General features: G+C 35.1%; 1 protein-coding gene across 1 annotated transcript in view; it reads left to right on the top strand.

Annotated features, from left to right (window-relative positions):
- The first annotated feature begins 774 nt into the window (after nucleotides 1-774).
- LIN28B (lin-28 homolog B) overlaps nucleotides 775-23579 on the top strand; it is a 73749-nt gene continuing 50944 nt past the window's right edge. The window contains exons 1-2 of the mRNA XM_036318366.1: nucleotides 775-784; nucleotides 1627-1814. Coding sequence (XP_036174259.1) covers nucleotides 775-784; nucleotides 1627-1814 — 198 coding nt within the window. The remainder of the gene's footprint in view (nucleotides 785-1626; nucleotides 1815-23579) is intronic.

Genomic DNA, 23579 nt, shown 5'->3' with positions numbered 1-23579 from the left:
TCCAGTAGGATTTTATTTTGAATTTGAAAGATTTCAGGGCACATTCAGGTAATCGTGTGCTTTTGTCTTGTTGTAGGTGTATATTATCATCTGAACTTTCATGGGGATGTAATTAGGTTTAATTAGATATTTTGTAAATTATATATTCTCTAAGAACTGAATTAAATAGGAGATTTGTGTCCAAAGCCGGTTTGCTGCTGTCGAGCTGCTGAATTCTTAAGGGGGAAAAAAGCGTAACCTCGGTTGCTTTATTTAAATGGCTCTTTTCCCCCTAAATGAGATTATTTGGACAGGCTTATGTGTAAGGCACGCGTGTGCACATATATGACTGTGCTGTTTTTCTTAACGATTCACAAGGAACCTCCATTGTGTTTAAATAAAAGCACGAAATCAGCATTCTGTTTTATCGTAAAGAAGCGTCCCAAATTGTCTTTAAGGTAACGTGTTTGAGTTTTTCGTGTTCATTCATAAATTATTTTGATGTCAGCGTAGATGAAATGGCGATTGGTTATCTCTTCCTCTTGCCAGCCCCTTAAGGATCCGAGGTGAAATTAGTAGCAAGAAAGCATGTAATTGACAAAGTCACGTGTGCTCAGGGGGCCAGAAACTGGAGAGAGAAGAGAAAAAAATCAAAAGAGGGAAAGCACATTAGACCATGCGAGCTAAATTTGTGATCGCACAAAATCAAGATGTTAGATTGATGCAGAAGATCACTCCGTTGCAAAGGGAAAGTTTTCATCTCACGAGTTTGGAGCAGAGGGCCCGTGGGGCAACATGGCCGAAGGTTAATTTTCTTTTCTATTGTTTTACTGTGATTTTCTCTCTTCCTTTCTCTCCCCCTCCCCCTCTCCCACCCTTCTTTGCCCGTCCCCCCCTTCCTGGTTATACCCCAATACTGGGCATTTCCCCCACCCTCCATCGCGCAAGGGGGCTTTCTGCAACCTATTGTTACAGATCTCCAAAAATGTTTTGTACCGCCCACACTGATTCACAACTTGAAAAGCTTTCAGTGGGCTATTGTTTGAATTGTTTGAGTGTGATTAAGCGCAGTTTCAGTTAGTGAGCCCAAGAAAACTTTTATACACCTGCCCCCTCCCCCATCCCACCCCAACTTTAATTGAAAGTTATGGGGGGAGGGGAATGCACATTGCAGATAACCCCGGGTTCGCTGCCGCCGCATGTGCATTTAAACTAGTTCTAACCATCTTCGCATTTCTCTTTCCTCCTGGTGCCCGCCCGAGAGAAGAGTTTCGCTGAAAATTTCTCTTTGTGAATGGGATCAGTGTTAAATCAGCAATATGCAAGTAAAGTATCTCATGCTGTACTGTAATGTGTGCCTGAAAAAAATGGAGTTAAATGAAAAAGGACACGTCTGTACAGAACCGTGCAAGTGGATGTGATCGATAGAACAGTGTGGCTTCCCCTCCCCCGCTTCCCTTTTTAACTATTTTCATTTTAAATATTTTCTGTAGAAGGAAAGTAGGAATCAGCCATTTAATCGCGTTTTCTTATTTCCTTCTCCTTCCCCTCCCTGCCCCTAACCAGTGTCCCCCCCCTCCCCCCCCCTCTTTCAATGAGCTGTATGGCAATACAGACTAACTGACTTTTTTGTCCTGTTCTACTCAGGCGGGGCAAGCAAAGGTGGTGGAGAAGAGCCCGGGAAGCTGCCGCAGCAGGCAGAGGAGGAATCCCAGGTTTTGCACGGAACTGGCCACTGTAAGTGGTTCAATGTGCGAATGGGATTTGGATTCATCTCCATGATAAACCGAGAGGGAAGACCCTTGGATATTCCAGTCGATGTATTCGTACACCAAGTAAGCCAACCCCCCCTCCCCCCCCCGACTCCCCCGCCGCCCTTCACCTTTTTCCACGTGGAGTTGATAAAGTAGTTTTGTCAGTGGCTATACAATAATGTGCCCTTGGGTGTATTGAAAGACAAAAATCTTCCTTCTAGTCACGAGTTAATACAGTTTTTAGGGCTGTACGGCTCTCTTCCTGAGTATATTTCCTAAACAGAAAATGAAATCTATGAAATTTTACTGCTTGGGTGCTTGTTGACTTTAATAGCAAGTTCCCTCTCTTCATTCGACAGTGAAATTGCAGTGGTGTAGCTTCCGGTGTTATCCGTTACAATGTACTCTGTCGCCTACGCCTAGTAAATGAGTAGGTAAATGAATGAAGAAACGGCGGCCGTTTTAAGTTTTAAAAACACACGACACAATAGTTTGCTGTGGAAATCTGTAGGTCCCTGTATTTTAGACATCTCTAGTCAATAGCTTTTCCTGTTCATCTCTGCCTGTCCGGTAGACATTTATACATGTAAGTTAAAATAATTTGATTTTACACTGAAATAAAGTAGAACACTGTAAGCCTAGTATTGGATTTGCAGAAATACAAGAGTGGATGCTTAGTAATCAAACATTTTAGAAATGTGCTTCATGTAGGGCTTATGTCCAAGGATACTGTCTCTTTAAGAGACTGAACTAAAAAAACATGTGGCCAGAGGCGGCTCTAGCTTGTATGTTTAAAATGTGCTAGTCTGCTACTTCAGGGTAAATTTCCACCATTCCTTATAGTGTGTTGTAATTTTTTAAGATGCTTAATACCAAGCAGAATGTTATTGCTTCTCATTTTAAATTTTTTACGCAGAAACAAATTAATACCTCATCCCCTTTCAATCCACTCATCTCTGTTACTTAATCTCTTTATAGTAAAAAAGATAATTTACAGTTTGCAAGTTTGATAATTTCATTAAAGGAAGTTAAAGAACTATTCTCTGTAATTCTTAGATAGGCGTAAAGGGATTTAAGAGTGAAGAGGTTTACTTTGTCTTGACATCTAAGTTAAAAAGAATTCAGTGAATGGCTATCAATATACTACAGGTTGACTGACAGTAGATGCAGGAAATAGTCTGTTTGCATGAAAAGTCTATATCTTATTTGATACTATGTTGCATGTTCCTGGTAATATTTACAGCCGCCTTTCTCCCTACGGAATATCATCTCCAAATTAAGTATATAAACAATAGAAACACATGAAACCATTCTGTTTTGATCTGTTGTCCTGTAGTGCTTGGTAGCTTCCTGACCTTGCTGTGTGGTGTGTGTTTTCCTTTCCTAAAGGCCTGGCCATCATTATTGGCTGTTTATATGTGGAAGGATCAGCATAATCTGTGAATTGAAACAGGGTTTAAATACATAAATAGAAGTGCACAGACAGGCTACTGAATTTTATGCCTCCTACTTTATGTTGCACAATGAAACCACATTTTCTGCAGAGTGACTGAAATCACTGACAGATCTAGTTCTGTCAGGCCCTGGCTTTCCCCGCTTTGAACCTTCTTTAGGTTGTTAAATTGTTCTTTACGATCTCATAAATTTGTTTTATAGATGAATGAAAAAAATACCCCTTTTCTTCTTTGATCACACCTTGTTATAATTTGGTTTTCTGTGTTTACCTTTAATATATTCAAATATTAGACATCTTATTAATTAAATATTTAGAACCACAAGACATCCAAATTTAAGCTGTTAAATGGTTATATATTGATAAACATTCCTATAGCCACTAAATTTAGAAATGTTATATTGCTGAAAAAGTTTTATAGAGAGCAAACCATTTCCAGTGTACAGTAATTGATTATTAAAGACTTGCTTTAATCTTCTGTTACACATTATGTGTTTACTAAAGAACAATATTAAAATGACATGTGATAAAAATGCTCTTTAAATATATGTATTTGTATTCTTCAGAAGAATATATCTAGATACATTCTTAGGAAGAAGTATGTAAAAAGTCAATAAAACTTAAGTATTAGTGTTTTTTGTGATGTTAAAAGTCAGGCAGTGGTAATCTTTAACTTTAAAATTAGAAAGTGATATTTTAGGGAATTTTTTATGGTAAAAATATATCTAGGAAAAATTACTTGGGTATTAATCACCTTATTTTTTTGTATCTTCACTTTGATACCTGAGTTTCTGTCTTATATTGTGACTTAATGTATATTACATATAAATTATATGAATAATTGTTTGGAAGAAGGCAGGAATCCTGATTTTAGCCAAGCAACTATAAGTAACAATTTGATGGTCATAAATGATATGTGTAGCATCATGTGAACATTGCTTTTGCTTATACAATCAGGTTGCAATTCAGGACAATTTTATAAATATCTTTTAAATCTTTTAAATTATTTATGCTGCCAATTTTACTGTCTGAGCATTTTGAAAGCGTACTAGGTTTTATGTATAATTATAAATTAGATTCCCTCCCCCATTATGTCTCTATATTTTTTTGTTATGAAAGAATAGGCATGGGTATTTTGGGAATTTTGAAATGTTTTCCTGGACTGAGATCTACTCATTATTTTAAATATATGACATGAGTGTTTTTTGAGTGTTCAGAAGTGTATGTGGTTTTGGATTTTAAAAAAAATTTGAAAACATTTTTAATACTATATACGTGGGGAAATAAAAATAAATTATTTTATTTACTTTAAAATAATATTTTAAAATTCATGCTGTCACCAGGATATATTTTTTTTTCTTTTGAAAATATTGACTGCAAAGAACTGCACATCAAAAACAATTAAGTTGCTAGGAAATTAACAATACATTTATATATATATATATATATATATATATATATATATATATACATACATACATATATATATTTGTTCATTGTTACATAGATCTACTTAAAATTTTTTGGTAGTAATACTATCAAACTTCTAGTTCTCTAATGTTACCAGGTCCTCCAAAAGAAACACATGACTGAGGTATTGTACTTCCTCTACCTTTAGATTGTTTGATATAGGCAGTGAAATTCTGCTGTCTGGAGACAGTGTGCAACCATTGGTGGTTTAAAATGACAGACTCATCTTAATTTCTAATGTTAACTTGTGATTTAAATCATCCTATATTTGTGAACTATTAATAAATTCAAATGTATTTTGACACATAATACTGAAACATTGGTGGCATTCAATAAGGAATATTTTTTACAAACTTAACAATACTGTGTAAATATATTTGTGAATTTTGGCAGCACACAGTTTGAGGTATTCCTTAAAATTTTAATATTTGACAATTTTGATGGTTTAATTTGTCAGTATGATTAATTTGTAGGAATATCTTAATTAAAAATCCAATGGGAAACAGATTTGTCTCTCAATTGAAGGAAGGGTGTACATGGTCAATACAGATTTGTAGCCTAGGTTCCTGCTAAGGTGATTTCATCAATTAGAATATGACCATTTCTTAAGTGCTAATAATTAATACTCCTATCAGTTTATTGTTAATAAATCTTTTAAATGTCCATCCACAGTTAGATTGTGGGCTGACATGTTTAAATGATCTGGAAAGGTCTCTGGCAACTTCTTGAAATATTATAAGCTTTTAATAGGCTTAAATAATGATGGTACTTTAGATGAATTGCATGGTAATTCAATATTAGGTCTTTTTTGGAGAAGAGCAATATTCCCCAATAACTACCAGTTGATATTTGCTATCCTGTAAGTTTTCCTTACATATATTTTGACATTTATGTCCAGTCATTTTCTCTTCTAATCAGATAAAATGATCATTTGAAATTTATTTTGTTTAGGGGAAAAATAGAATCCATTCTCCTTATTGCCCTCTCTTAAGCTTATTTGCATAATAATATTTCTTCACTTATTGGATTGTATTTTAAATTCTTGGCCATCAAATATGGTACAAAGATTTTTTGACATAAATTATTTCTTTTTTTTCACAATTTATGTAAGAATTTTTTTCAAAGACAGAGAAATTCAAGATGATAGCAATTTAGCTAGTATTACTCAGTAGGCTTAAGTATTTTTTAATAATTTGGTTTTGAGTTCTTCATTTACCTTTGTAGTATTGATGTTTCCTTCCTATGCTCTGTATTTCTGACCTGTAGTTTAATCTTTATGAAGGATACAAATGTCCATATTAGAAAGATTTTATGTTCCTTTTATTTCTTTGCTTAGAAAACATCTCAAAGAGTAATGGAAATAGAATAAATAAGAAAAATTATTGTAACGTAAATTTAAAGTATTTTATTAATAGTATAAGATTTGAAAACATTTGCAGATGACTAATTTATTATTTTATAAGTACCGCACGCTAACTGATTGCGCCACTGGAGCTCCGGCCGCTATTATTTTAAATGTTTATTTTATTTGAGAGAGAGAGAGAAGCATCAATTTGTTGTTCTACTTATTTATGTGTTCATTTGTTGATTCTTGTATGTGCCTGTACCTGGGATGGAGCCCACAACCTTTGTATATGGGGGCGATCCTCTAAACAACTGAGCTACGCACCCAGGGTGGACATGACTAATTTATATATATGAAAATTTCAAGTATTATACACAATTCAGTTGATGTATCATAAAGTACGTAGTGTAAATGTTTTCAATATTAATTAATTACACAACCTGTGAAAACAGATTTACTCCAATATGTTCATGCTTAAGGGCTTTTCATAGCATTTTATCTACTATATTTTTGTCATAGTTAGGCATGAAAACATTTTTCACATGCAGAAGAGATGTGATTATTATTATTCTCAGGACTGTTGATTATTTTAATTTCAAAAAGTTTATTTAGACAGAGAAATCTTAGACATTTTAAAACATGAACATATGATAATTGTAGCTCATTTCTTAGAAAGTTATAGATTTTAATACTTTGAAAATAGTTCCTCAGCCTATCAAATTTTCATGATTTGCCCGGTTGACCAATTTGGAAGAATCCCAAATGAAATGCCCTTAATGTAATCACATTTAAAAGCACTTAAATCAAAGTTTTATAAAAGATATTGGATACTTCCCTTCTGATTTTCAAATGCTGATCTATTTTAAGACTCCTTTTATATACTTACTAGAGGCCCAATACACAACATTTGTGCACTTGGGGTATTGGAGGGCCTCAGCCCGGCTTGCGCCCTCTCGTGGACATCCCCCCAGGTGTTGTTAACAGTGACACAGAGGCAGGAGAGGCTCTTGCCACCACCTCTGCACTCTCCAGTCATGATCCCGGCTTCTTGGTGAGTAGCGCTCCACCTGTAGGAGCGCATTGACCATCAGGGGGCAGCTCCTGCGTTGATCGTCTGCCCCCTGGTGGTCAGTGCATGTCATAGTGACCAGTCGTTCTGCAGTTCGCTCGATTTGCGTATGAGGGTTTTATTATATAGGCTAAAATGATGTTCTTATTCTCATTCAATTTTAACCTGAAATGTGAATTGGGTACATATTTAAGACATAGTCTCTCCTCCCCTTTATAAAGATTATTGATATAACTCTAAATATTTTCCTCTTTTTTTATTTGTGCATCTTCTTTTTTTAAAGATCATTCACAATAAATGAAGACAATTCAGAATAACATCTTTAACTTACCTATAACTCGTCTCAGAGTTCTTGGGTTTCAGAGGAAGTTAAAAACCTTGTTACCTACACTCAACATGGAGGATTAAAAAGTGTGTACTTTGTTACTTTGGAGCAGGAATTGAATCCTTATTATTTGAATTTGGTTGGGTTCTTCCTGTTCAGAAATTATGTAAATATAGAGGATAGTTTTGACCAGGAATCCAACTGGAGACCCTTCAGTCTGCCGGCTCACACTCTAATCACTGAGCAGAAACAGGCCAGGGCAACAGTTTTGTATATCTTAACTGAGTAGTTTTGTGGGTTTTTTTAAAAATATATTTTTATTGATTTCAGAGAGGAAGGGAGAGGGAGAGAGAAACATCACAGAAGAGAGAGAATCATTGATCAGCTGCCTCCTGCATGCCCCCCACTGGGGATCGAGCCCACAACCCAGGCATGTGTCCTTGACTGGAATCAAACCTGGGACCCTTGCTCTATCCACTGAGCAAAACTGGCTACGGCCTGAGTACTTATTTTGATGCCATGATTAGTTACTAGTTTAAAATTTGTTATCTTGTGGGTTTATTTTTGTGCCAAGTATAACCTAAACAATTAAAGTGATATTTCTAATTAATTAAACTGGAAATGTATTACTTTAGATATGATATTCTATAGACTTGATTTACAATTAAATATGAAATACCCTGAGATATTTCTCAATAAATTTTACATAAGAAGAAGTTCAGTTGTTCAATATATAGTTGGTATAGGTTATGTCATTATAACATACATAGTTCATGAGAAACTTAAATTATTTTTCTTCTTCTCAAAAATACTTTTATTATAGCATCTAATATCAGAAAAGTTGCTAATAGTAACATATTAAAGCAAATACATTGCAGATTAGTGGGGTACATTTAGAAATGATCTTTTAATGAGTGTTTTGTCCAATAAGTAACAAGTGTTACATTGCAATTTGATACATCACTATTTCTGTATTTCTGACCTGTAGTTTGATCTTTATGGAGGATACAAATGTCCATATTACAAAGATTTTATGTTCCTTTTAATTTTACCTTGTATCCAGCACCAAACTGGAAGATAATCATACCTAACTTTTCAGGTTACTGTGAAGGGTAGAGTTGTTACATAAACTGCCTAGCAAGTACGTGTTGAATAAATAAACTAAATTGGAAACTAGTCTTTGCCACAATAAAATCATGGTTAAGTTATATTCAATGGTATACATGGTGGAAAATTAAATTGGTATCTTCTTTTATGTGCTCTCTTTAAAATAAGGTAAATTATATAATATTAATAGCTTAATTTCTATTGCAGTGAACTACAAAGCTTTTTATTGTAATGTTGTGGTATGTAATATTATTTAAGTATCAGGATATAAAATGAGGCTTAGAAATATTTTTGTTATGCAGATATTTTTAATTGTTGTACATGAGATTTTACCTTTGTATATCCTGTTCCTACATTCTTCAGTATAAGTTAAGGAAAATATATTGTTTTAAATGGACCTGCTGTGATAAGTTAATATCCATTGCTGTAATAATAATTATTTAACCCTTGTGAGATACTATATAAAGGAATAGAATCTGGTCAAATAGATCAGTATTCAAATCCTAGTAGTATGTGTGATGGAAAAGTAAGCTATTTTAAATTACTTTCTCAGTATTGCAGTGTCCTATAAATGAAGGGACAAATACATATCTACCTTGTAGAGGGTTGTTATGAGGATTAAATGGTATTACAATGTAAAACCTTTAACAAACACAGAGCTTGGAAGATAGTAAGGGCACAACAGTGTTTGTTGTACATAGATAATACAAAGTTGAAATAGTGTGGTAGAGTGACAGAGAAAACATTGGAAATTAAGGTTTGGATTTGGCTCTGCCACTTGGTTGGTTCCTCACTATTGGCTAGTTACTTCCTTGGGGTATGGAGTGTTTCAGTGAGTTGGCTAGCCACTGAAATTCAGTATTTTTCCTCACTATTTTTGAGTGATAGGTAAGTATCAATTGATGTAATATGCATAAAAATGATTTTAAAACTGTAACAATCCCAGGTTTTAGTTTTAATCTTTATTTTGAGCACTATATTTTTATTAGTACTTTCATAATGTAAATCATTGTCAGAATTTTTAAGATAGTGAGCCCATGTTATTTATTTTAATTTTTGCCTTGTCAGATTTATTGACTTATAATAACATAGAATAAAATTCAAAATTTTTTTTTTTTATCCTTACCTGAGGATACTTTTTCCACTGATTTTTTTTGTTTTCAGAGAGAGTGGAAGGGAGAGGGAGAGAAACATTGTTGTGAGAGAGACACATTGATTGGTGGCCTCTTACCTACAACTGAGGTGTGTGCCCTTGACTGGAATCAAAGCTGCGGTCCTTCAGTCTGTGGGCCAACGCTCTAACCACTGAACATCCAGCTAGGGCAAATTTACAAAATTTAAGTATGCAATTAGATGAATTTGACAAATTGTATAACCACCACCACAATCATGATATAGAACATTAAATCACAGAAAGTTCCCTTGTATCCTTGAAGAGCAGAGGTTCAATTATCCTATATGATTATTGGTGTGTTATATTACTGGTTAACTGTCCTGGTTCCTTTTTTTTTTTTTTTAATATATTTTTATTGATCTCAGAGAGGAAGGAAGAGGGACAGAGAGATAGAAACATCCATGATAAGAGAGAATCATGGATCGGCTGCCTCCTGCAAGCCCCCCACTGGGGATGGAGCCTGAAACCTGGACACGTGCCCTTGACCAGAATCGAACTTGGGACCTTTCAGTTCGCAGGCCGATGCTCTATCCACTGAGCCAAACCGGCTAGGGCTGTCCTGGTTCCTGTTAACTTCATCTTGTTGGATATAGGCTATGATCTAGTATCCTTTATATAGTTCACATTTATTTTCATGAGTTTTGTTTGTTTCTCTTCAGTTTTTTCTGCTTGGAAATTATCTTGACATGAGTAGTTTCTGTGCTTGTGAAGGTGAGATTATTAGTACACACTTCACTAATCTTCAATCTTAAAATCATTTATCCTTTTGGTACTTTCCATCCTATATAATAAAAGCCTAATATGCTAAGTGTCCGATCATTCATTTGACTATTCGACCAGTCGCTATGATGTGCACTGACCACCAGGGGGCAGATGCTCTGACCTATAGGTTAGCTTGCTGCTGGAGCCCTCCCACAGTCCCTCCCCAGGCAGCCAACCTCCCGTGGTCCCTCCCTGGCTGCTGGCCCTGATTGGCCTCTACTGGGACTGGGCAAGATGGCCCCAATTGGCCTCAATCGGAATTGGGCAAGACGGCTCCAGTCAGCCCCAATCAACCTCGATTGACCCCAATCAGGACTGGATGAGTCAGGCTGGACATGCCCTGGAGCCTTCCCACAGTCCCTCCTTGACCCCAATCAGCCTCAATCAGGACTGAGCGAGATGGCCCCAATTGGTCCCTATTGGGATGGGTGAGACGGGCTGGACACGCCCTGGAGCCTTCCTGTGGTCCCTCTTCAGCTCTGATCAGGGCCATTGGGGCCAGCAGCTGGGGAGGGACTGCAGGAGGGCTCCAATTGCCCAGATTGGGACTGGGAGAGATGGGCTGGACATGCCCTGGAGCCCTCCTGCGGTCCCTCCCCCACCTCTAAAATATTTCTTCTAATTAATTTCCTTTCGATGTGCACGAATTTGAGAACCTGGCTTCTAGTCCTATATAATAAAAAGCTAATATGCTAATTGACCGAACGGCAGAACGACCAGTCACACACTGACCACCAGGGGGCAGCTGCTCAATGCAGGAGCTGCCCCCTGGTGGTCATTGTGCTCCCAGGAGGAGCGCCAGTCAGCCAGAAGTTGGGCTCATGGCTAGCGAGTGCATTGGTGGTGGCGGGAGCCTCTTCCACCTCCTTGGCAACACTAAGGATGTCCGACTGACGGCTTCAGTTGGACAACCCCTAAGGGCTCCTGGACTGCAAGAGGGCACAGGCCAGGCTGAGGGACCCTCTCCCTCCCCCGAGTGCATGAATTTCATGCACAGGTCTCTAGTAGAGTGTAAAGTCACTGCTTACCTAAAGGGAAGATTTTGTTTTATTGATATTTATATTTCCCACAAGAAATCTAATGAATTTCTATCTTAACTGAGTTTTTGTATAAACATTTTTAGAGGTGTAAATCAACAAGAGGGCTTATTTTCATATAAAAGTGCTATCTTTTTATCTATTCAACTTTTCATTGATCACATATTAAGTGTGAACTGTTGTATGGTAGACTTAAGAGTTTTGCTTTCCAGTTGCTATATAGTTTTCTGTTTTGTTCCTTCTAGCAAACTTTTTAATAAAAAGTTTCCAATTTTCACTCTTTCCATACAAGGTATGGTACATTTTTCCCATGTACTATTCATTTTTTATATAATCCCTACACATTTAGTTTGGAAATAATTATGATTTTTTAAAATTGTTAATTTTTGAAATTTGAGCTAAATACAATGATTTCTTATCAGTCTTAAAATACATACTTTTCATATTTCATGCATATGAAATATGAAGGATATTTCATATTTCATGCATATGAAGGATAAAAGCAATTCATTTGAATGAAAAACTATAGTTTTAGTCTATAACAGAAGGCTGATAACACTGGTCATTTGTATCACCTTACATGTTTAATATACTATTGATATATTTTAAAACTTGGAATGAATTCAACCAATTTTTTACTCAAGGTTTGATTTTAATAATACATCATTTTGCTCTTAATATGGAAACACTAGTACTTAGAAAATAATTGCACTTTTCAGCAATTCCTCTAAATAGATTAATGATATTAAAGACACATAGTAAATGAATCTTTTTTAATTTTAGCAAGTACAGCTTCTTTTTAGGATTGATTAAACTATGAGCCAGAAATTTAGTCACATCCTGACTTCATTTTTTTAGCTCTCTAATTAAAACTTTTAGTTCCATAGTAACTCTAAGGACAGTTGGATTTGCGTGTTTGCCCCTTTCACTGCTTCTTCCCCCATGCCATTGAAGAAATTTGAATGGTGAGGAATTTACGCCCTTTGGCTCAGGTTGCAGACCCACTTGATCAAGCCTGAGAAGCTGGGGTCAGAACTATTCATCGCTTATCTTTTTCTTGGGCCACTTGTAAATCCTGCCTTTCTGCTCTGAAAAAAAAAAAAATTCTCTTTATATTATACTTATAATAAAGCCTAGACTATTAAAAAAAACAAAACAAAAAGCCTGGACTATTAAAAAAAAAAAGGTTGACGCTTGATTGTGACTCCACATGGGTTGAATTGTTCACAATTTTTAGTTTTTCATTGCATTGCAGCTTGTTTGATGTATACAACTTTATTTAAATACATGTAATTTCATAAGCCATTATAACAGCCTCCTATTAGTAATGGAAATATCTTAGGTTGAGATTTTCCACCTTCGAGATGTAGTGATTACTTTTAAGTAAATTGAATTAGTCTATTTGAATCAGATCTATAAAAAGCTCCAAAGTATTTTGTTTTGACGTGGTTAATTTCCAACATTTATGCTGACACTTAAAACTTGTCTGAATCAATTATACCACAAGTTTATGAACTGTATCAATGTGGTGTAAAGAGTTTAAATACAAACCCAGGTTTAAACAAACACAAAACACTTTGTTCTTATCTTAGCATCTTTTAAAAGTATACAGCTCTTGTTCAGGACCTCAGGACCACCCATCACCCTGGACACTGGATACTCCTATTTATTCAAGAAGCTTGTGAAGTATCTGAGCACCAGTGGGGGATGGTGTGTGTATCTGTGTATGAAATCATAGTTAGGTGATTTTATCCCAAAGCAGCAATATTGTTTATAAACTGAATTATGTTCCAGTAAAATTTTCTAGTTCTAAAACCTAACTTCAATTACATACTTATTTTTGTAAGCCTTGGTTGCAGTTTTCACATTTTTGATCTTTCAGAGGCTAAAGTGGACCCCCCTTAAGATGAACCCCAATCCGTTACAGCTTTTGGCCTCAGGCCCCACCCATTGGCCTTGGATAGCTAATACCAAGCTTTTGTTTCTTCCTGTAGAAAGGAAAGGAAAGGATAGAAAACTGTTCTTTCTATTTTATGTGTGAGTCATATGACTTCCCTTTTAGTTACAGATAGTACTGAAGTGAATCTCAGAATGAAAAAGCTATCAAACTTTTATGTTTATGTGAAATATTTATTGAAATCGACCTCATAATTAATGCTTTTTATGCATTAAAATAATTTGGTTTGAAATACTATACCTTATTTTAAATCTATACTGCTGTTTTTTTTAAGAAACCAAAAAATGTTATTGTTTGTTTGTTTTTTACAAAATAGATTTTTAAAATAATACAGATCTTTTTACCTACATCATGTTAGTTTCTCAGTGTACTTATTTTTCTATCAGTTATCTTTTAGCATCATCTGAGGTTTCTGAACCATAGCTTACTTCTCAGAACTCAATGTAAAGAAAGTAGGGGTGGTGGTTGGGATGATTTTAGAAAGGAAAAATTCCTTATATGGAAAAAAGAAAAATGTTTTATAGGACTATTCAAATATAGAAGGAATTAGTTGAAAAAAAAATATGTATTTTTGCTCCTCTGTGTCATCTCTCTAATAATCAGTGTGGCTAGCTGCAAGGGAAAAAAATGCTATCAGACTAATACTTCATAATGAAGTTAGATAACATGAGGATAAATAATATTTAGTCTTAATTTGTGATGTAAACATATTATAATTTACTATTAAATATGTAATCTTTAAATTATAATAATTTGCTCTTTAGCTATTTTCCCAAACAGTTAAATTCCATTTTAGTAAACAGTATAGCTGTCCACATTTAATAAGTAAACTATTTAAAACAATGGTAGTTTTAAAAGAAGTATCTTCTCACTTATTTTTTTTCTATGTTTTTTGGGAGCACACATTTTCATACAAATAAGTACTTTTAAAGGACTTATAAGAAGAATACTATTTTAAAAACTTGTATGCATTTTTATTTAAAATACTGTTTCAATAAAATGTTCCAGTCTATTGTTATATAAAAAAGCATCGTTTCTTACATTTTCTTAGTCTTAGAGATCTTAAAAGGCAATGATATTTAAATGATTTTGCTATCAATCTAAGATGACTTGGTTAATTTGATTTGTAAATATGAAAAATTTGTTGAGATATATAGAAAACTCCTTAAGTTTCTATTCATAATAGTGGGTTATCAGCTTTTCAATAACCAGGATCTGGTCATGAAGCCTATAATGTGCTGTTCCATGCTTTCATTGACATTAAAACTTATAGTAAGTGATTTATTTTGCATGCGCTTTTAAGTTGAACATTTCAACTTCAGTTTAATTGATTAACTTAAATATTTATTGATATTTTATTTAGTGTTTATATTGCCACTAAAATTTTGCTTTGGGGAAAGATTTTTAGGATACTAAATCTTTGAAATATGTGATACTCCATTTACCATTTTGATAGCAAGGTATTTATAAAGCATCAACAGTTTATTATTAAGTATTGTATTTGAATCTAGTACTGACAATATTGTTGAAATAATCCATTTAGTATCTTAGTGTTATTATGAAACATGAGCCTGATGTTTAAAAATTGGAACCAGTTTTTTTTTTAATGTACCACATCCTTTTTTCTTCCCCTAACAAAACTTGATATTGAAAAGTGAAAAGTTGAGTGTTTTTTCACTTTATAAGTTTTTTCTTCCTGCAGAAGTTTTCTTCAACTTGTGTAGATAAAACTAGTTTTTAAAATGAATTTATATGGCTTTAAGTGTCTTCATGTTTGGTCAAAAGTACAAGCCTCATTTGTGTAACTAACACCATTTGAGATACTGTTACTTGTTTTCATGTGGTTTATTGTAAATATACAGTTAATTAATGATTTGTTTTCTGGATTTTCTTTCTCCTAAAATAAACTTTATAATAGGAAATAAATTTTCAAATAATTGAAATATATGAAGGGCCAAGTAAATATGGACATTTGTTTCTTTAGTTGGGTATTTATTTTTTTAAAGATATCATGATATAAAAGTTTTTAACCAATGTTTGGAAAATGGTCTCACTAGGTATTGACCACTTTTCCATTCACTCTGCCTTTACTTTTAAAAGTACCTGCTCACTATTAAATCCTTAATATCCCTGAAGGTAACCAAAATTTCCTATGAGATTCAATGTTCAACATATATTTAATTACCCAAATTTACAAAATTCAAACAATTTTTAGGAGAATCTCAGAAGACAAGAGATAATATTGTCCGAGTGATATTTTAATAGAGTTCACTATTTTGATTTATATTTTCCAATTTTTAACTGTAAATTGAAAAAATAAATTACCAGTGTTAATAAAGCATTAAGCTGTCCCCAAATTATTCCCTGCCCTAACATTATCATTTGATCTGCCAACAGGAATTATTACTGCCCTAAGTGGTCTCTCTTTTAGTCTCCTTCTCCCCTTCTTTCCCCCTCCCCCACTGCCATTCAGGAAGGAAGCCAGAGGCCCTACCTCTAGAGATAAGAGGAAAAAGCAATCATTCAGCAGAAAGTATCTGTCTTTAGCAGAAGTGTCATCCTTTGGAGAAGAGTGTAGTTAAGAAGAGATTAATATAGATGAAGATACAGAGTTTTTCAAATTTATTCTCATTAATTTAGAATTTGGTTTTTGCATAGCTGGATATTGTTGTCATTAAGAAAAAAGAGGTCTACTTTGTTTAGGTGTTAGCAAAGTCAAATCCAGTCCTTCACCACTTTCTCTCTTTACTTAGCTTTGGTTAAATCTTTTATACTGTTTCTAAAGGCCCTTGCCAGTGATTTTCCTAATATTGAAGAACAGAGAGTGTTCTGAACGAAAGCAATGGACAGTTAGGCAATTTTAACATTTCTAAACACTTACTGATATTTACAGTATTTACCTAAATTTCCAAAGAAGGTATATATGAAATGTGTTACTCTACATCATTTGTCATCTCTATAAAGATGTTTGTGCCTGGCCAGTGTTGCTCAGTGGTTGAGCATCGACCTATGAACCAGAGAAGGTCACTGTTCCATTCCTGGTCAGGGCACATGCCTGGGTTTTGGGCTGTATCCCCAGTGGGGGATGTGCAGGAGGCAGCTGATCAATGATTCTCTATCATTGATGTTTCTATTTCTCTCCCTCTCCCTTCCTCTCTAAAATCAATAAAAATTATATTTTTTAAAGAGATAATGTTTGTGTATCTAGTATAATTTTGTGTAGAGACTTTTTAAACTACAAACTGACTCATAAAATAGGCTAACAATGAAAATGATATTGATAGGTCTAAAAATGTTTTAATTTACTTCCTTAGAGAGATTGTTATGAAATCTCCTTTTTTTTGTTTGGTTTCAGGATGAGTAAGAAAATGCAGATTCAGTGGGGGTAAACACTGTAAACTGAAGGGCCCAAGTTTCTTCTCCTACGCTATAAGGATTTCTGCTAGCATTTCCTCTTCTTCCAGGCCAATCCTTTACTGAGCTCAACATGCATTTATTCAAGTCTCTTATACTGGTTGACCCTAGTTAAAAAAACTGGGGCAGAATGGTCATGGAATTTTACAATTATCTTAAAGAGGATTTTAGAAGTCATAATTTATAATCTGAAAAATAATAAAGTGAATACTACATAATATTTATGTTTTTTGGAATGAACCAAATATATTTTGAAAAACTTTAATGTTATTTAAGTTAAGAGCAAATATAAAAATTTAATAGCAAGCATATTTAAGGGAATATAAGGATGGTAAACATAAGTAATCTTTTGATAGGGTAGCTTTAAAAATCAAGTTAGAATAAAACCATATATTCCTTCCTATTGGTCCAACCCCTCACCAGATCAAGGACCATTTATTTTGTTTTGTTTTAGCTTCTTGCTAATACTAGGTTGTCACTACTATCTTTACCTAGAGAGAGACCCCCAGTTTGCCACCTTTGGTCCTATCTTCCTCCCCATCATTCAATGACCCTGGTGTAAACTCTCCTCTACCCAGGTTCCGGTTATGTAAAGACAGTATTCTGTTTTTTTCTTACATTCACTCTCTTTTTATTTAAGTTTTTTTAAAATATATTTTTATTGATTTCAGAGGAAGGGAGAAGAAGAGAGAGATAGAAACATTAATAATGACAGAATCATTGATCGGCTGCCTCCTGCACGCCGAGCCCGCAACCTGAACACGGGCCCTTGACTGGAATCGAACCTGGGACTCTTCAGTCCACAAGCCGATGCTCTATCACTGAGCCAAACTGGCTAGGGCTTAAATTCACTTTTGAAAATCTTTGCCCTCTTTCACAATCTAGCCCCAAATTCAGGTCCTTCTTTCCCGAAAGCCTTTCCTCATCATTCTAGCTAGAAATTGCTTACTTCCTTCTTATAAACTCCAAAGCTCTTTATACATGCGTCACTTGTCATAGATTGTCTTGTTATTTTTTTTCTTGTTTGTCCTACTAAATTGTAAATTCCAAGTGGAATTTACCGGATTTTGTATTCCCTACAATATATAGGTGCATGCTTTTCATATATTTCTACCTAAAAACATTAAAATTCTTATTACCTGAGGATATGCTTTTTGTTGGTGGTGGTGGTGGTAGTGTTGTTTTATTTTGTTTTGGAGAGAGAGAAAGAGAGAAACAGAGTGGTTGCCTCTTGCACACTCCCTGATTGGGGATCGAACCGCAAACCTATATATATGCCCTCACCGGTAATCGAACCTGTAACCTTTTGGTGTACAGGTTGAAGCTCTAACAACTGAGCCACTGGGCCAGGGCATCTACTCAAAACATTTTTTAACCATGATAAAAGTATAACACATTAGGAACATTTTTCCCTCTCTGCCATGGGATTAAAAAATATGGATTATAGGGAACTAGCTGGACTTAATGTTGTTCAAGGGAGCATATGTGAATTCTTCTTGTTTAAAAAACCCTAGTGTTCAACTTATATTCAGTTTCCTTTTAATTTTACACTTACATCTTCATTATGAATTGAGTTATATATGATGAACTGCATTTGTGCGCTTACAACACTTTTAGGCTTCTGCCCTTTTTTGTTTGTTTGTTAGCAGAAAAGATGGTGGCTTCTGTATTATGTTTATTACCAGTTTACTGCTAAGTCCAAAGTGTCTGCAGTTTATTGGAGGGGAAGGACTTATTTGTCTAATTTTCTTTTTAAGTTCAGAGAACAGTGACATGAATGTTCAATAAACGTTTTTAAATGGCAATATCATTAAGGATAGGAGATGGTATTAAATGTAAATAGTGGAGACCATGGATTGAGAACACCTGGGTTTGAATCCCAGCTCCACTGCTTACAAGCTGTTTGAATTTTGCCACATTACCTTAGATAGCAATACTAATTAATTAAGGTTGTAGGGATTTGAGTTCATGTATTTTTAGTGTCTAACCTTGTGCCTGAAAAGGAAATAAAGGGTGTCCTTACTGTCACCTTTCTATTTTTGTGTTTCTTTACTTTTTAAAAAATGTAGGTGTGCTACAGTTACTGTGATGCAGAGAAGGATATGCAGCCTAAGAATGACAGGGCCAAGACTTAGCAAATAAATGGGACCCATCACACAACATGAAACTCAATGGAGAAAAAAGATAGATTTCTGCATCTTAGTTAATAACAAAGGTCAAGAGCATAATGGGTAGGATGGGGGTAGTCTTTCTGGATATCTACTTGTGTGAAAAAGGTCTAAGGTTTTCATAGTGGACACCGGTGGTTGCACACCCAGCATTCATTTCTTCCTTCCTTCTGATTATCACCCCAATTCTTTTGTTCATGAGCCCAATTCTGTCTCCCTATGTCCCTGGGAAAGATGACTCCATCTCTAACAAAAGTTCCTCTCAGTCTGAGCACATTGCATTCTCCTGGCAGCTAATGTAAGTTGGCTTATTCAGTCTTGAGGGAGCAGTTACAGTATTTACATTTTAGTATTAACAGACTCACTTACTTTACTTCTATGATTATTACCTTCTCTCTGCCTTTATTTCCTTCAGTAGAAGTTCCACCAATAACCATTCCTTTTCTTATATGTACTGATTACCTGCCTTTTGCCTGTCCCCATCGTAGGCCTCCCACTGAATTGGATTATTTAGTGTCATTTCTGACGCATGACTCTTCTTTATCCCTCATGTTCAGTCAATAATTACGTTAAATATAAATCTCAAAATGCCATATAAATTGCTATTATCTGCTGTATTTGAGATCTTCATGATCAGAGCAGAGTCTTGATTGGCTACCCTAGGGTCCATACATAAAACCAAGGACTGAAAGTTAGGCAATCAGATAAAGAAGCTTTGGAATTGAAGGCAAGCAAATGATAATAATTTGATGTTAGGGTCTTCCTGGGGTGAACTTCTGCAGGTGGATTACTTTCTAAAGGGAATCTGGTGGCAGGCAATCTCTATTTAGACTTAGCTCCCTAAGTCTAAGAAACCAGTTTATTCAACAAATAATTATTGAACACCTAAAAATTATGAGGTACAGAAATGAGCAAAACAAAATGAATGAAAATACCTGCCCTCAATCACCAGCTCTCACTCCCCTCGTCTCTTTTTTATCTTTGGTCTCCTCTGTAAAAATTGGGAACATAGATTAAGATGAACAATATTCAGTGTAAGAGACAGCATCTTTAATTTTTTTATGCTCACCTGAGGATGTGTTTATTGATATTAGAGAGAGAGAGGGGAAAAGAGAAAGAAACATCAATTGATCATTGCCTCCCATAAGTGTTCCGACTAGGGATCAAATCTGCAACCTTCTGTTGTAGGAGACAACGCTCTAACCGAACGACCCACCAAGCCAGGGCTACACTCTCTTTAAGTGTTCCTTTCTCAATAGTGATGGATTCATTATCTGCTTGTCCACATGTTTATTAGTTCTCACCCATGTATCTTCTTTATTCACTGTGATTCCCTTTCTGCACTCAGACTGAATTAGCCTTTTTATATCATGTCCACTTACGTTGTTGGCCATCCTACTCATTCATTCAACACAGGAGTAGGGGCAGCCCATCCCTAATCTGTTATTAATTTTATTCTTACCAAATATTAAAAAGTATGCCTGTTGTTACCATTTTCTGCTATATTTCATGCTATAAATTTTCTCTTGTCTCCTGGGCGCTTGGCCCATTCTTAATATAATGCTAAGCAGAACTGAGGTTGGAAACCACAATAGATTCTGAAACATCCTATTTTAACTAGCAAAAATATAACATCACAAAAGATGTAGGATGTATCCTTTAACACTAGAAAGTCACTTTAGCCTTTGTTTCCTTTGTGCTATTATTTCCCATCTTTTCTAAAACACTGCTATTTTTAAATCTTTTACTCATTTTTCTCCTCTAACCACTTTGTGTATGTTTTTCTCCTCTTTCTCAATTTCCACCCCCACTCCCTCTTCCTGGTGTAAAGAGCTTCTGTAGGAAATTGATAATGGGTGTCTTTCTGCTTCAAAGTCTTTAACACATGGAGCTGGCTGTTAAGAGAAATTGACCAGGTTCCTGTGATCCTGTCAGTTTCTCTGATTAATCAATTTTCCTTTACTGGAGAAGCTGCTTTTAACAAAAGAAAAGTAGCTGGAAATTTCAATCATTTGGCCATCGCTGCCTAGCTTGTATCTGTTCTTCCGCTCCTACCACTTTACCTTTTTATTATAAACTTTTAATTCTTGTTTTTCAGTTATCTCACTTGTACTGGAGAGTGATGAGCCAATTTTATGAATTTATATCTCCTCCATGATTCCAGCTAATTCTAATACTTGTGCAATTTAATTTATAAAGCTGCTTCCTATTCAGAAGGCAAGGACTACCAATTAAAATGAGGGCATTTATTCCCTCATTCTTGTTGACTTTCCTACAAAAACCAAAGCAAAGCAATTCAAAAGCCGTTAGAAGAAAATCATGCCGTCATAGAAACTAATGCAACGAGAGCCAGAAAAACCAGGGACAGTTACTATATTGCTCTTTTTATAGAGATATTTTTTTAAACATGTCATGTACTGTTATGCTTAGATACAGAGTTAAAGGAATTTGTCCTTAGGTCAGTGGATCTCAACCTTCCTAATGCCGCAATCCTTTAAATACAGTTCCTCATGTTGTGGTGACCCCCAACCATAAAATTATTTTCGTTGCTACTTCATAACTGTAATTTTGCTATTGTAAACAATATGTAATTATATATGTGTTTTCCGATGCTCTTAGGCAATCCCTGTGAAAGGGTCGTTCAACCCCCAAAGGGGTCGCGACCTACAGGTTGAGAACCACTGCTTTAGGTCATGTACGAGTTTGATGTACAAGTTTGAGCAGGCAAGATAGCCTCAAATAAGGTTATAAGATCTGATGAAAAAATTTACAAAATGGCCAAAATGTATTTGGAATATCCCTTAGGCATTATACAAAGGTGTTTGCACATAGTGATATTAGATATAGATATGATTATCATAGGAAGGAGTTAATTTGAGTGGCCTTAGGCTCAGTGGTGAGATTGAATTATGGCTAATGCTCTTAGGCATGTTTTGCAACATGTACTTTATGGTATATTAGTAAGTATTCCCTGAAAGGAAAAAAGTCCCTTTTCAATAAGTTTGGGAAATTCTTGGTTATACAAAATTCACTATGTTTCTTCATTTAGTATATGACTTCCCAATGCCTTATTTACAATAGTATGCTGTCAGTCTCCACAATTGGGATATATAGTATGTAGTATTTTCCATAAAAAATTGACTCATGGGACATGGTTCCATGGGGGTAAGAACTGAAGTTCTTAGCTGGTGGCCAGGAATCTGTGCATTAATCAATATTAACATCTTTACTCTTTAGCTCATGACTTATCATTAAGTTAAAAGAAATTAAAGGTCTTTAAAACATAATCTAAACATTTTTAGTGGTATGTTTTTATTTTACCAGGGACATAAGTAATATCCAAGACATCCAGAAAAGCAGGGAATAGAGGGGTTCATCATATAAAAATAGCCTGAAAGATGAACTTAAAATCAGCCATTCACATGGACATCTTAAAAGAAGAGTGGAGGCTGCTCAGGATTGGTAAATCATGGTGGTGGTGGTATAGAGAAGCTGAAATTTGGCCATGGTAGTTTCTGTCAGGTGATAAAAAAAATTTTAAAAGCCAATCGATGTCAGTCTGGCTGTCTATCTGTCTCTCTTTCTCTCTCCCCTCCCCCCTCTCAAATCAATAAAAACATATTTTAAAAAAAACAAGGATAAGTGACACACATTTGTCTTTCACTAGCAGCTTCTGGGAATGATCTTTGGCCTGTAGCACCTGGCTGTCTTTTACTTTTTTCTTTTTTGAGTGGCAGCTACCCCAGTTATTCAACAGGACAATATGAGGTATATTCTACTAGCAAATTTTGGTGTCCTAGAGCAGTGATTCCAAGCATTTTTTTTTTAATTTGTAAAATTTCTGATCTGTTGCAGACCAAATACTTTTGTACAAATGCTTTTCTTAGTTTGTATACTTGTCATGGTTCAGTAAGGAATAGCTTAGTAACCAACACTGATCCTCAGACCACCCGAGCACTGTTACTAGAGAAAGTATCACCACTTCTCCCCTATTCTCAACTTGAAAATGTCTCATCACTCACAACTGCCTAAAATCCTTCCTATTGAGAACGAAGCTTTTTATTCCACACGTAGAGAAGGAAAGTATTTAAAAATATAAGATCTGCATCACTGATTATAATTTTGGTAATATGTAGACTAGTAAACATTAAAAAAAGAAAACTGGGGTGATTTGGTAAATCTATAATAATAAAAGCATAATATGCTAATTAGAACAGACATCCTTCTGGACATCCCTCCAGGTGACCTGGACGAAGCTGGAGCTGTGAGGGAAGCCGGTGCCAGCACCTGGGGAAGGAAGGCCTACTTTTGCATGAATTTCGTACATCGGGTCTCTAGTACATATATAATACTCTATCATAAATTCTACGTAGCCAGTTGATTCTCACAGATTGCATTTGTTGATTTTTTTTCTGGACTGTGCACTAAAAGGTTATAGGTCCGATTCCTGGTCAGGGCACATACCTAGGTTGAGGTTCGATCCCCTTTCCTCTCTCTAAAAAATCAAATTTATCCTCAGGTGAGGATTAAAAAAATTAATGACAAGTAATTTTTTTACCATTTTT

Source organism: Myotis myotis, unplaced genomic scaffold (assembly GCF_014108235.1).
Source record: "Myotis myotis isolate mMyoMyo1 unplaced genomic scaffold, mMyoMyo1.p scaffold_m19_p_7, whole genome shotgun sequence".
NCBI classification, from domain to species: Eukaryota; Metazoa; Chordata; class Mammalia; order Chiroptera; family Vespertilionidae; genus Myotis; species Myotis myotis.
Note: the sequence above shows the minus strand (reverse complement) of the source record. Positions and strands in the feature narration are given on the sequence as shown.